This window comes from Saccostrea echinata, unplaced genomic scaffold (assembly GCF_033153115.1).
Source record: "Saccostrea echinata isolate AGI-Se365-2 ecotype Australia unplaced genomic scaffold, CSIRO_AGI_Sech_v1 ptg000022l, whole genome shotgun sequence".
Classification (NCBI taxonomy): domain Eukaryota; kingdom Metazoa; phylum Mollusca; class Bivalvia; order Ostreida; family Ostreidae; genus Saccostrea; species Saccostrea echinata.
Window position 1 is genome coordinate 18,006,801 of NW_026889771.1, and position 14,578 is coordinate 18,021,378.

At 34.0% G+C, this 14,578-nt stretch overlaps 1 protein-coding gene and 1 long non-coding RNA gene across 5 annotated transcripts in view; one reads left to right on the forward strand and one right to left on the reverse strand.

The window, feature by feature from the left end:
* Positions 1-14,578, forward strand: part of LOC133190567 (multidrug resistance-associated protein 1-like) — a 962,792-nt gene that overhangs the window by 176,946 nt on the left and 771,268 nt on the right. For all 4 annotated transcript variants that reach the window (XM_061326266.1, XM_061326267.1, XM_061326268.1 and 1 more), the window contains exon 9: positions 9,450-9,627. In XM_061326266.1, coding sequence (XP_061182250.1) covers positions 9,450-9,627 — 178 coding nt within the window. The remainder of the gene's footprint in view (positions 1-9,449; positions 9,628-14,578) is intronic.
* LOC133190577 (uncharacterized) lies at positions 201-1,533 on the reverse strand. The gene is made up of 2 exons (XR_009721600.1): positions 1,340-1,533; positions 201-888 (listed from the first exon to the last, which is right to left on the reverse strand). It is a non-coding gene; the product is annotated as an uncharacterized LOC133190577 (long non-coding RNA).

Here is a 14,578-nt window from a genome sequence, read left to right on the forward strand (position 1 = left end):
AATTTTCAATTATTACATATTATACTTGATACATAGAAAGACACTGACCCTAGAACAATTTTTTTTTAATCAAATATTTTCTGAAATACTGATGCTGTCAGGGAGGAGTTATAATACGTCTTAAAGAAAAAAAATGTTTACAGACAAACAATATTTTACCATTTTCAAATCACACAAGTTCTAACATTTCTGAGTTGATCTTTATCCATTAGAATTAAATTCTACACTTTATCTTTAGAATGCTTTGTTCATGGGAAACTGAGTGCAAGCATAGTTTTTTTTTCAAAAGCACTGGTCATACAAACTTGGCCATCTTGCAATACAACATCAAGTATTAATACAACTTTTCTTTCCATGTAGAAGTAATATTTTCCAGAATGTTTCACCGAAGATAAAGTGTTCCTCTTAACTTTAAGTTGGTTTTCAAGTGGCTTTAAATTCAGAAGACCATACAGAAGGATGGAGTGGTAAATTTTCTTCATCTGTCAATTTAAGTTTTCACTTCGCATTTCATTTCAACTAAACATATTTTGCTCAAAGCACGGCATAAGAAATGGCTCTCCTATACTGTCATCACCTGCATACAGGGTTTATATCTCTCAGTTGATTCAATATGCAAAAACATGCTCTACGTATGAACAATTTCTAAAGCGAGGAATAGCTAGTTTCAAATGTTGAATGGATGTCAGAAAAACATATCACTGATTTGAGGTGGTTACCAAACTATCGGCTTCAAAGTCACATGCTGGCTAGAAGTATAATTTTTTGTATCTTCTTCTTTATCAGTGTCATTTGGTTCATCAAACTGTCTTTGACTTTACTATCTTTATCATTTTCATCCGAATCTGTATGATTTCGCTGTATATTCACCCATAACTGCCAGAGCTACTGTACAAAAGAAAAGTAAATGTTGAGTCATTGAAACAAGAGTACACTATACAAAATGTAAATACTACATAAATGCATACTCAAGAAGCATGACTTGGTCTGTGACATCATACTTTCGTCACTTTTTGACTTAAAAACAGCTTTCAGATTTTGTCGGGTAGGAATCCTGTTGTATGGATCGACAGTTTGAGAATATAATTCCTCATGTTGTTTTTAATATTGAGTATTGCTTTTATTTAAAAAGAAGAATCTAAAATACGCAATAAAACTAATAAAAAGAGTTTCCTGAAAATTTAATCGACATAAACAGAGATCAAAATAACTTTTCCAAGGTTTTGACCAAATTCGAGTCGTGGAATAACTATTAAAAACGATAAAACTGCGCTTGTCCTATCGGTTTTATCGTCAGACATATTGATGTTCATTCATCACTTAGCAATACAATACTTACAAATATCGTGACAGGCTTGTAGATGCGAAGAAAAGTCGTTGTTTACAGCACAATCATGACTATGTGACAACTCCACGATCCGCCATATTTGTGTTTGGACGGTTTCCATACAAATTGTTCTTGGCATAAATGTATTATCATGGTCCTTCGAAAATATTTTGTTCTGTAACACTTTCTATTAGTAAAATTGGTTGATCACGGATATTTCTATTTTATTTTACTAATATGCAGTTCGTTTTGTCACTGATAATAACTTACGTGTTTCTTTTAACAAGGCTCTCGGGCTATTTCTTAATGGTGTACAAAATACCCCTACACCGTGTCTGCAAGCATTCTCTCGCGCGAACTCCGAGAAGTGGTGCAAAAAAGTGATCTTCGATCAATTAGCACCCGGTGTATGAATTATACTTCACCTGTCAACTCAGCTTTGAATATTAGTTTGTCATAAAATGTTCGCTAAAATATATTTTCTTTTTGTAGAAAAAAAAACGTAAGTTCGTATTCATCACAAATTATCATTTTCAAGAATACACAAACCGCATTTGCTTGGTATGGTACGAAATCACTTTACACCGTTCTGTATCATCCTCTCGCGAGACTTCATCGAGAAGCGTAAAATAGAAGTTCAAGGAGCGGCAATGTTTAGAGGCTGGTGAAAATGTAATGCAATGCACAACTTATGCCCAACATTGACGCTAATTCTTCACTTAAAGCATGTTCTCTTTCCCAAAACGCTTGGTTTAGCTAGAAGTGCAGTAAAGGGAATGTTGGAAGAAGTGTAGATATGGCCAGTGGGGTAAGTGGCGAGTGGTTCTTCGTAATATGTATTAAAACACACAAATATTGTTTTATAATTTAGTGCATGTGATATGTTGTATAATATTTCAATATTTAAACAGAAGAAACGAATTGAATATGTGTAAAAGGTTTTTGGGCATACTGTGATACAGTCTAGTCCATGAAGATCAAACATACATACACTGAAATATTTCCAGGTTTTGCATGTTAAAATTTAGTAAGCAGAAGACTGTAAACAAATATTAATTATCAGTTACTGTTAAATTTGCATTGATGTTTTGACATGGTGTACATTTTGGAATTATACTCTTAAATAAAGCCTTCATTGCATTGTTATCTTCTAGTAAGAACCTTGAAGCCTGGCAAGGATCATGAGACTGGAAACTCCCCATGAGACTACTAAATGAAGAGAAAGTTTCAGGTATTTTGTTATTTTTTGAAATTTTCATTTGTAAACTTGAAAGTTTATGGTTCATTTCAATCTCTGTAACTAATATTAATATGAGTTCTATGACATCTGCCTCAGTTTTCCCAACTTTAATATTCGCAAAATTTAGCGCTGAAAAACGCTAGAAAAAAATTAGCAAGAAATATCAATGACAATCGTCATTAAAATTTATTTCAGATTACAAAAGTACAGATATATACATGTCTTTCATTGGTAACTTTGCAGACTGTTTAACTCAGACTAAGGGAAAAAGAAGCAAATTACAACAAGGAGAATATTGCCAAGAAAGGTAAGCTGTTCAAATAATGTACGAGTTTAATGCCCTGTTCACATGGAGAGTTTAATTCGCAGTATATTAATGCGAAGTAAATTGCCTTCATACGACAGCTAAAGCGAAGTAAACTAATGCGAATTAAAATTTTATTTCTACGAAAAGGCTATTCATTAAGGTTATTATGACATCATTTGTAAATCATGTCATGTATGCAAGTGATTAACATACTTTATTTCTTGATTTTTGAGCTAAATATAGCACAAATACGTATATCTAACCACCAACATGTGTCCTGTGACTTAATTCTGGCCTTACGCATGCGTAAAAACTTAATTTGAAAAAGCTTTGCTTAGAGTTCACACAGAGCTAATGCGAATTTAATGCGCAGTAAATAAATTTGAATTAAACTAATTTGCATTAAATTCTCCGTGTGAACGTGATTAAAATTTACTTTGCAGTAACTTAAGTTTAATTCGAATCAAACTCTCCGTGTGAACAGGGCATAAGAATTTCTGTCTCTTTGGTATTAAGTTGTCCGTAATAAACATGGATTCCTAAGCATTTAAATCATTTTTTGTTATCAGTCATTGACAGTCCCTCAAGAATAAATTAATGTAAAAATACAAATGTACATGTATGTCTTCACGATCTTTCAAACAAGACCCAATTCATAAACAAATTACAAAAATTAAATTTCAAAAGGTACATTTGATTTTCAACACTTGCTTGACATAACTTGATGATCCTGTTGTCAATTTTACAATTTTCTTGAAAGGCAGAAATATTGCATCATGTCATGAGGTAGTGAAGGCCAGCATCTTGCTGATGTTTGTTTAAAAGCATGTGCAAGTGTGAATAAAATAAATCTTTTGAGAAAAATGGTCTATCTTACTTGGGCTAACACATATATTTATGGACTGGTAGAATCTGAAAGCTTGGTACATGTAGCATCTTTGGCTACTAAATTTTACAAGTTTAATTTTCATCCCTTAGAAATAATTACATATTTAGACTAAACAATGGAATACATTAAGTAAAATTTTATTTTATAGTCGAGTGAAGAAAAAGCAAACAGGGCTTCATGAACAGCAACTAAGGCCACTGGAGATGAGGAAGAAAAATGTACAGCTAAAGAAGATACACCAGTGATCAACTAAAGCTGGGTGACTTTAATTGGATTGATGAGGTGCAGGGGGGGGGGGGAATATTAATTTGGGTCTGTTTATCTTTCTGTTCATCAATCTGTCTGTCTGTAACACTTCGTTCTCTTAACATTTCTAGAAAGCCTTCAGATATTGCTATGAAATTTTATATTATAACTCATTTTGACAAGAAATATCCCACTGCGGGACATGATTGATCATCAATACAAATTTAATATTGTTTATAAATTAAATATTACCCCAATATATTTTGAAGTGAAATGGTCAGAGGTCAAGGCCTCTTTCGGGGGCACATATTGTTTTTTCCCTATCTGTCTGTTTGTCTGTCTGTTGTCAATTTACCTTTTGCCATAACTTTTGAATCATGAGAGATATAGAGACTTCATATTTGGTATGCTTACTCCACTTTCAAATGAGACCAAGGCCATTGACCTTGTGACCTTGACTGTCATCGTTATGCTGAAAATAGCTTTTTCAAAACTTTGCCAAAACTTTTGAACCATAGGAGATAGAGACTTGATATTTGGTTCGCTTACTCCACTAATTAAGTTCTTTCAAATGGCACCAAGGTCAATGACTGTATGACCTTGACTTTGACCTATATGCTAAAAATATAGCCTTTTTGAATCTTTCTCTTAACTTTTGAACCATAAGAGGTAGAGATTTTATATTTGGTATCCATACTCCACTAAATAAGTTCTTTCAAATTACACCAACTTTGTTGCCACCGGGTGCATAGTGATTCACAAACACATCTTGTTTTTTTTGTTTTTTTTTTTTGTTATGAATTGTTTCTGTTTGGTATCTGAAACTTTTATAGTACAGACTTCTTCAGAAGTGAAGAACCCTCACCCCCTACCCCCTCCCCTAGGTTGTTGATTTAAATATTTTTTTATTATTATTAATATTTGTCATTGTATATCATAAATATTCTATGAGAGCTGCTTCAGAATGTATTAACATAGTTTGAAAGTAAGAAAATCTGTTTTCCCCCTTGTGTGTAAATCGTGATGTTGAATCATAACTGCACTATAATGTTACAGCAGTAAAATTGTAAAGTATTTGTTGTATCAGATACCATCAGCATTTTAAAAAAAATATTTTATGTATTATTTTTTCTGTGTGGCCGTGAATTTTTATAATGCATACATTCATTAAATTTTTTTTCAGAGATCTTATAATTCTGCTTTGTTTTTATGTATGATTTAAAAAAAAAAAAGATGTCCTAGGAGGCTATGATATCCTAGGAAATCCTAGGAATTCCTGGTTTCCTAGGACATTTTAAGTGTTGGGATATCCTGGGAAGTCTTGGTGTTTTGATTCCTGGGATTTTTCTAGAACCCCTTTATTGGGACTGTCCAAGGAAATCCCAGGAATTCCTGTTCCAAAAACATCTCAGGATGTCTTAGGAATAATCCTGAGATTTTTTCAAGATATCCAAGGAATAAATCTTAAGATTATCTTAGGATTTCTTAGGACATCTCAGGAATATTCTGCAAGGGAAATGAAAAAAATAATTACAAAGGTCAGTGGACGTTTTGCATTTATACGCTCGTATTTTAATTTTTTGATACAATAATATATTATGTGTCATTTCTATTTTTCATGATGATTTATTCAGCAGACTTCTACATGTATATGTAGATGGCCGTGGTTATACTCGGACAAGATAATACAAAGATACATATTCATATTATTTGTTATAAATTCAATTTTCGGAACTTGATACTAAAGTAATATGCTGTTATAGTTTTTATTAAACAGACAAATGAGAGAGAGAGAGAGAGAGAAATATTCCGTTTTAGCCCCCCCCCTTCTTTCAGGTTTCACTAAATGTTTGTACCTATATCAAACAAAAACTCCTAAATATATCAAACAGTGAAAGTAACTTATCAACAAATCATATTCATTTGTTTGACAGTCATACTGGTTTTTATTTTCCTGCTTCAAGTTCACACGAAGTCCACGTGCTTGTCCTGTCAATCAAAATCATTCGACACTGTGCAGGTGTGAAAGTTTCGTCACATCGAAGACGAAGTGCGAGTATTTCCAACAAGTTATAACATTTATTTTTATCATTGCTAGATTGGATCCCAACATTTGAATAATAAGTGAATAAAATACATTGGGCATTAACACTTGAATTTGAAACATACTTTCTGCCAATTTCAAATACCACCGCCGACACGTGTACATTGTTTTGTGACTTTTTTAGATGCATGTTTGTTTTGAGACTGAAAGTTTTGTTCTAAAAAAGACCTTAACTTTTTTTTTAAATGTTAATTAAAATATTCTGGAAATACAGTACTGACTAAGTAATCAATCTGCGGGGAAAAGGGGGGGGGTATTAATCATATATAAAATTACGGTGAAGAAAGAATTTTTTTCTCTATAATTATAGACTTTACATATTATAGAAGAGAAAATTCTGTAGTGCAGTACATTTCAAATAAATATTTCCTTTAACCACACTATCAATTTAATTCGCTCCAAAGATAATAAATTAACAGGATATCCGCAGTACTATGTATAACTCTCAGAACTAGTTCTATCATATTTTCTGTAGTAATTGAAAAAAAAAACGTGTTAGAAATAAATATTTTCGTAATTTTGCTGCGTAATTATTTGACTTGGATAATTATAACACCATTAACGATTTGTCGTCTTTAACAAAACAACAAAATGTTGCAGTGCTTGAAGTATTTGCACATTGCCCTTAGTTAAATTTAATATTTCAGCATAGTTCTACATAGGTACAGAATGTGCTTATAACAACATTTATTTTCCAGAGTAATTTAATAAATAACCTAACAGCTAAGTTAGAATAATAAAAATATATATCGTAGATATTTTTCAACATGAAATGATTCTTCAAACACGATATGTTAGTTATAAAATTAAAAAACCTGTAACTCCTTCCCTACAAAAAGATAAGTCCTTTCACTTCGGAGTTCCGAATGGCAATGAAAACTGAACGATAGGTGAACGCTGAACGCAAGGTGAACGCAAAGTGAACGGAACGAAGAGCGAACGCTGAACGCTTTGTGAACGGTGAACGCGAGCGCACGGTGAATGGTGAACGCAAAACTGTGAACGGAGAGCGAACGGTGAATGCACGGTGAACGAACGGTGAATGCACGCTGAACGAACGGTGAGCGAACGGAAAAATGGGAAAGTAGAACGTTTCAGGGACTGTAATCACAGATGCTTGAAATTTTAGCACACTCTATGTCTAGGCATGCCATATTATGGGATTCATTTTTTTACAAATCTGATGTCAACTTCCTGTTAATCCATCCGTCTGTCCGTACCAAATTTTTGTCGCAGTTTTCTCAGCAACTACTCAATGCAGATGCTTGAAATTGTAGCACACTCTTTGTTTATGCATGCCATATGGTGGGATTCATGAAGGCGTATATTCACAATATAGCGAGGGTATTACTAGTGAGCATTGGCTTACAGACTTGTTTTTTTTGGTTTTTCTATCTGTAATCAATAAAAATTTTGAAAATCAACATTAACAGAGCATCTGATAAAGAAAATTATGAAACACACACATTGAGGACAGAGATGTATGCACTTTGATGACAGACTACTTTTGTGTTTGTTCACTGCGGTATGGCTGATATAAGAGTTGTAGGTAAACAATGATAGCTGCAAAGTATGGCACATGCTATATCTCAGATAGCACAGAAATCATTCATAATGATCACTGCTCAAATAAATTTACAGTGATTAATAAATCAAAATGTATAAGTATCTCCAGTTGTGGTTCACAAACCTCATGACATGGAACATATCAAAACTCAACATGCTGAGTATTTAAAACCTAGTGGCAACTTTGTAGAATTATAAAAGTATTCTCCAGGGAAAATTTAAAAAGTAACATTGTGTTTCCCTTGCAAAAATTTTTATCCCCTCACAAAAGTTTGAGAGAAACCTGGTTTACATGCTCTGCTTTTGCACCTGCTTTGTAGGTCTGCATTGTACTCTGCAAAGAAGACATAGAGTTTACACCTAATCTGCTAATACCATGCCTGCTCTCACCTTATGACCATATGATTTCATATCAGTTTGGTCAGTTACATCTGCTTTGCAGACTGAAAAAATAGCAAATTCTAATTTGTCTGTTTGCATGCATGCAGTGCATAAACCATAGTTTACACACTCTTCTTTTGCAGCATTGCTTTAAAGCAGCTGCAAAAGCAGAATGTGTAAACAGGGCTATAGAGAACTTCTAAGGCTAGTTTGGAAATTCAAGACATCGGAAGTTAATTTGCTTAATTATTATACAGGGAAAAAATTGGACAGGGGTTTCACCTAGAAATCAAGAACTTCAAGAGATCAGAGTTGGAGCTATCAAAAGTCACCTGTATTTTAACTTTGATATTTTGGATCCTTGGATATTCCTAATTTTTAGCTCTTCTTTGCTGAATTTTAACTTTGATATTTTGAATCCTTGGATATTTCTGATTTTTAGCTCTTCTTTGCTGAAGGCTCAGAGAGCTAATGCTATTATTGCCATTTGTGCAGTGTCCATCAACTTTCTGGAATTATAAACCATATCTCAACAGCTGCATGGCCAATTTTTGCTAACTTTGCCAAAGAGTATCCTTGACCCAAGGGCTTCAATTTCATTTATATTAAAAAAGGGATGTGACCCTTAAACAGTAGGTGATAATTAGGGAAATAAAAACAAATGCAGTGGGTTTTTTTTAAAAATTTGTCAAAAAAAAAACTAAACAGATTATTACCAAACTTAGGCACAAGGATGAAGATATGTTGTAGATTGAAAATTATTCAAGGCATCACCCTGGGGTAAAGGGAGTGGCCTCAAGGTCTGTTCAAAGTTCATGTACAATGATGCAGTCAAACGTCGTTATCTTGAACTCGATGGGACCGAGAAAAAACTTCAAGATATCCGAGGATTCGAGATAACAGGGGTAAAATACTTAAGGAATAAGTGGTTAGGACTTCACAATCACTTCGATATATCCATGGTATTCGAGATATCAGTGTTTGAGATATCAAAGTTCAACTGTACTATGTGAAAACTTTGATATTTTCCCACTATAAGGACTAGGATCATCAAATTTTGTCAGTTGATGCATCTTAAGACCTCATGTCATGTTGACTCAGAAGTAGGTCACTACTTTTAGTATTATATAGGTATACATTTTCAAATTGATTTTTATGCATATCTTGGACACTTATAAGCCTATGGTCATCAAAATATGGCAGTTTGTGCAACATGGGGCCATAAAGTATGTCAACTGAAAAGTAGGTCACTTTGATCTTTTGGAATTTCGTGGCTAATCAGATTTTAGGTCTCCTGTTTTTGTCGGTCCCATCAAGTTCAAGATAATGAGGTTTGACTGTGTAAAGGATATTTTAAGCACATTTTTAATTAAGAAATTTTATTTTCAGGTTGCTTATCAAATTTATTGAAGACAAGTCGGAATACTTTTGGAGGGGGATTTTATATGCTGTTTTAATGTTTGTAATGGCAATGATACAGTCATTTGTCTTACATCAGTATTTTCATGGCTGTCAATTACTAGGAATGAGAATCCGTACATCTGTTACTTGTCTTGTATACAGAAAGGTAAGTTTCTATTTTTAACTGGGTTTTCTTTAGAAATGGTGAAAATGGTGGGTGGGAGGGTAGGCAGAAATGTTGCTTATTCTTTCATATACTAGTATCATGAATACAAATTATCCTTAAATTACTTTCTTTACTTTAGGCTGCATATAAGCTCAATGTATTTAGAATTCTTGCTCATGAAGCACATATTCCTTTCTTTTTCTGAACTAATATATGTTATATATCACTTATGTCATCATTATTATGAATACATTTGCTTTATTCAGTGTAGTCTCATTACAAGAATTACTATAGAAACATCAGAACTTCAAGTTTAGAGCTCTTTTTGAAATTTGAAGACGGTTTGTATTAAGTGATTGTATGATTATTGTGAACTAATTTTTAGCTCAGCTTAACGAAGTTGGGGGGAGCTAAAAAAGTGATGGCATTGGCGTTCATGTCATCCCAGGTTTAAATTTTTGGAGCAGATTTCTTTTCCAGTATTCTATGCCATATATTACTAGTAATCAGAGATGCGTAGATGATGCTTCTAGTATGTTTCATTGTACCAGTCAAGGTTTCAGATGCTGCATTTTCAGCTAAAGAATGACCAGGTTAATGTTTATGGAGCAGGTTAAAGTTTTTGGAGCAGGTCTCATTTCCAAATATAAGCCTATATTGACCAAACTTGCGTGGATGATATATATAATGATGCACACTACTGGACTTGCTTCGAATGCTGGATCCAACCTAACATTTTCTGGATGAGTGACCAGGTTAAAGATATTGGAGCAGGTTCATTCTCAAGTAACTCTGAGCCTTATGTTGACCAAACTTGCATGGATGATACATCTATTGACTGACTGATTGATTGTTTGTTGTTAGGTCACCTGAGCCACTCAGGTGACATATGGCTATCCGTTTTTGTCTGTCGTCGTGCGTCGTCTGTTAACTTTTGAACATTTTCAGCTTCTTCTCTAAAACCACTCAACCAATTTCAACCAAAATTGGCATATAGCATCTATGGGTGAAGGGGAACAAAAATTTTGAATTTCATGGCCCCTGGGTCAGGGGTTCAGGACTGGGTTGCTAAAAACACTGGTTAATTTTGCCCACTGGTTAAGTTAGCCAGTGGTTAAATTCTATACCCACAGGCCAACTAACCACTGGTCAAATATCTGTTGCTCAAAATAAAATTAGCCCCTGGTTAGTTAACCATAGGTTAAATGATTTAACCAGTGGTTAGTATCCCACAATTCATTACATTTGTCCACTTGTCAACCCCAAAAAATGGCTACCATGGTTTAATACAATATGAGTAAAAAGTGAGAAGTTATTATGTTACAGCTGTATTGAAAAAGTGGAGAAATACCCATATATGTAACAGTTATCAACACTAAAAAAACGGTTTAAGTCACAAAAAAGTCATGAAAGCACAGGTTTGGCTAAAATTAAAATACTAGTATGCTGTAAATTCAAGTGGAGGATCAAGAAGAACATAGAGTGTTATTAATAGGAAAATTAGCACCACAGCCAAGGTGGATAGTAGGCCGTGTAAAGACTGATGATGGAACACCATAGCCCTCATTAAATCTAGTGTCAAAGAAAATGCATACTGACTCGCCATATCTCTTCGGAATTATTCCTATTCAATACTTGGCTATACTTACAAGGTAAGTACATCAATTTGCATCGTCTCATGCTTAAATAATAACTGAACAATTTTACCTGTTATCACTATGTAAACGTCGTCTGCTATGCATCCGAGGAAATTCACACTGGTTGCATTCTCGCGTTAAATGCCTTGCCAGAAGGAACTCATTTCAATGTTTTAAGTCAAATACTTACAAAGAAAAAAAACTTTCATCACATTTATATCTGTCTTTGTAACACTGATGGTTGGTAGTCACTACTATTTGCACTTTTGTAAATAACAGAAAGGTCCTGGTCAAATATATAGATAAAGTGAGTTCGTCACTAAGGCATTTCGCTCCGTATCAATACCCTGTGTAACTACAATGCATGAATGCATTATCCAACGTTTATTACATAAATACCACACCTTTCAATAAGCATTAATATTTAGAGAAAATAAAGGACTATATATAGGTATCTAAAGATATCAAATGTGCAAATCATTTTCTATAATTATTTTTTATTTATTTATAATCATAGAGGGACCTAGTCAAAAAGAATGTAAAATCAAAGGAATTATAGTACATTCTTTATTTAATGCAGAAGGCAAGAAGCATTGCTTAACAAAATGGGGCCTATGAAAAAATAATTGTGTAGCGAATGATAATTAATATTGTTTTAAAAAAAATGGTTAAATAAAAAAAAACAAGACATTTGAAGAGAGGGAGGCGGGGGGCAATAATGTATTTTAATAATTTATGTTTGTTTACCAAACTAATATATCAATTTACTTGTATCCGTTATTAAGCCCATATACAAATGACAAACAATTTTATTAATTTTTACATACATATATATATTCATATTTATCATCATTTTTTTTCTATCATCAGGGAATTGCCTTTTGATGACATCCTTTGCAACACCAACAATTTTAGCCTTGAAAGAACCCATTCGAAACACCTGCTGATGCTGAAGACATGAAATCCTATCATATCTTTGATAGTGTTGTAACCCCTCTTCCATATTGTTGCAAAGCCATTTCTACTTGACTTATAAATGACTGTGTCTTTGTTATAGTACTCATTAACATTAAATTCATGATTACAATGCATATAAACCTTTGTTTCTTTTGTTATCCTCCAAAATTTACTAAAAACAATAACAAGGTAGCCATGATTATCCACTGGATAAGAGACTTAACCCACCTCTGTGGACTGGCTAACTTTGGCCAATATTTAACCACTGGATAGCAAAGTTAACCAGTGGATAAATTTTGAGCAACAGAATTTAACCAATGGTTAAAAGTTAACCGCTGGATAAGAGATTTAACCGGCGGTTAGCGCTGACCAAGGTTTTGAGCAACCCAGTCCTGGTGTCAGGGTGGGGCTCAATTGATATATATAGTGAAAATGCAGTATTTCTTTGAAAGTCGTCTCTCTCCTGGATATTAAATAAACTAAGTACATAGTTATGATGAGCATGGCTGCCTCCTCAGAAATCGTGAATTTCGTGGCCCCTGGATGAAGGGTTATGGTGTTAGGTCGGGGCTCTATTGATAATGTAAGGAAAATGCATAAATTCTTTCGAAATATTCTTCTCTGCTCCTTGGTATTGTTCAAACAAAGGAAGTGCATGGTTGTGATAAGGAAGAATGTCTCTTCCAAAATTGTGAAATTCATGACCTCTGGGTCAGGGGTTCTTTCGAGGGGGGGGGGGGGCTCTTGATTTTATAGTGAAAATGCATAATTTCTTTCAAAATATTTTTTCTACTACTGGTAATAAAGCAAAGAAACAAGTGTATAGTTATGATGAGCAAAGTGCTTCTTCCAGAATTATTAGTTCATGGCCCCTGGGTAGGTTGTTCTGGTGTAAAGGGGGAGGGGGGCTTTATTTATTTAATAACATAGTGAACATGCATTTCTTTGAAAATCTTCTATTCTTCTGGGCATATTCGAGGCAAACAGAGTAAAAGTTTTAATATGCAAGGGTATTTTTACCAGAATTTTGAACACCTGGATTATTTAGTCAAGTATTATGGTCCTGGCCAGGGCTCTATGAACTTGTATTCTGCTGAGCAAAGTTATTCCCCTTTGCCATTCACCTTTGATAATTAATCACTGTAAATAATGTATTTGATAGGTTAATGGAATAAGAGAATTATGCAAGAATATTTATTGTATAATACAAAAAGTACTTTCATAGTTTTAATGATCAGGTAGACTTGGAAATAATAGATGAATAAAAGTGAGTCAAAAATGACTTATCTTTTTTAATGTTCTTCAAAGGCCAAGAGAGACCAATGTAAGAAGTTATAATATGGGGTTCAAAATAGACATTTTGTTAATAGTCTGCATGGTAATAGTGATAAATGGGGGACAGATAGATTCTATACCAATTATTTTGTTGATGCTTATCATACTATTTTTCTTGCTTTTGGGCAACAAAGCTTCATTTATCAGTTTATGGTTCCTCTAAATTATTGTATTGTACTCAGGTGACCATTAAGGCCCTTGGGCCTCTTGTTTTACATCCGATTCAAGGATTTTTCACTCATATAGAGACGCCACCATATAGGGCTTCAAATTTAGACCTTTACTTGGCACTCAGGGCCATTGAGCAGTGAGAGATCTTTATCGTGCCAATGCCTGCCGTGACATGGGGCCTCGGTTTTTAGGTCTCATCCAAAGGACCCACAACTTTCACTTCAAAATGCCAAGCGTTTTGCAAAGGGACAGTTGCTATCTATTTTTTATTGACTTAGGTGAGTTGCGAACCCACAACATTCCGATCATACATCTATTGATGCACACTGCAAGGCTTGCTTCAGATGCTGGATCTGTCCTACATTTTTTGGATGAGTGACCAGGTTTAAGTTTGTGGAGCAGGTTCATTCTAATGTAACTGTAAATAATCCCAAACTTGCATGGATGATACATCTAAGGATGCACACTACTAGGCTTGCTTCAGATGCTTCACAAACTTAAACCTGGATCTGACTTACATTTTCTGGATGAGTGACCAGGTTAAAGTTTTTGGAGCAGGTTTATTCTAAAGTAACTATAAGGCCTATACTGTAGATTCCTTATTTTACACAAGTAGTTAATATTGCGAAATGGCCCAAGGGCGTCAAATCACGAGAATAATAATTCACGAATGGGTGATTTATCTAGAGATTTTACATACATTAAAGAACCATAAAAATAAAAGCGAGTAATTTTATTTTGTGAGCAGTGCTTCTCGCGTAATTACGCGATAATTTATTCCTTGCGTATATTTAGGAATTTACAGTATTGATCAAACTTGCATGGATGCACACTACTGGACTTGCTCTGGA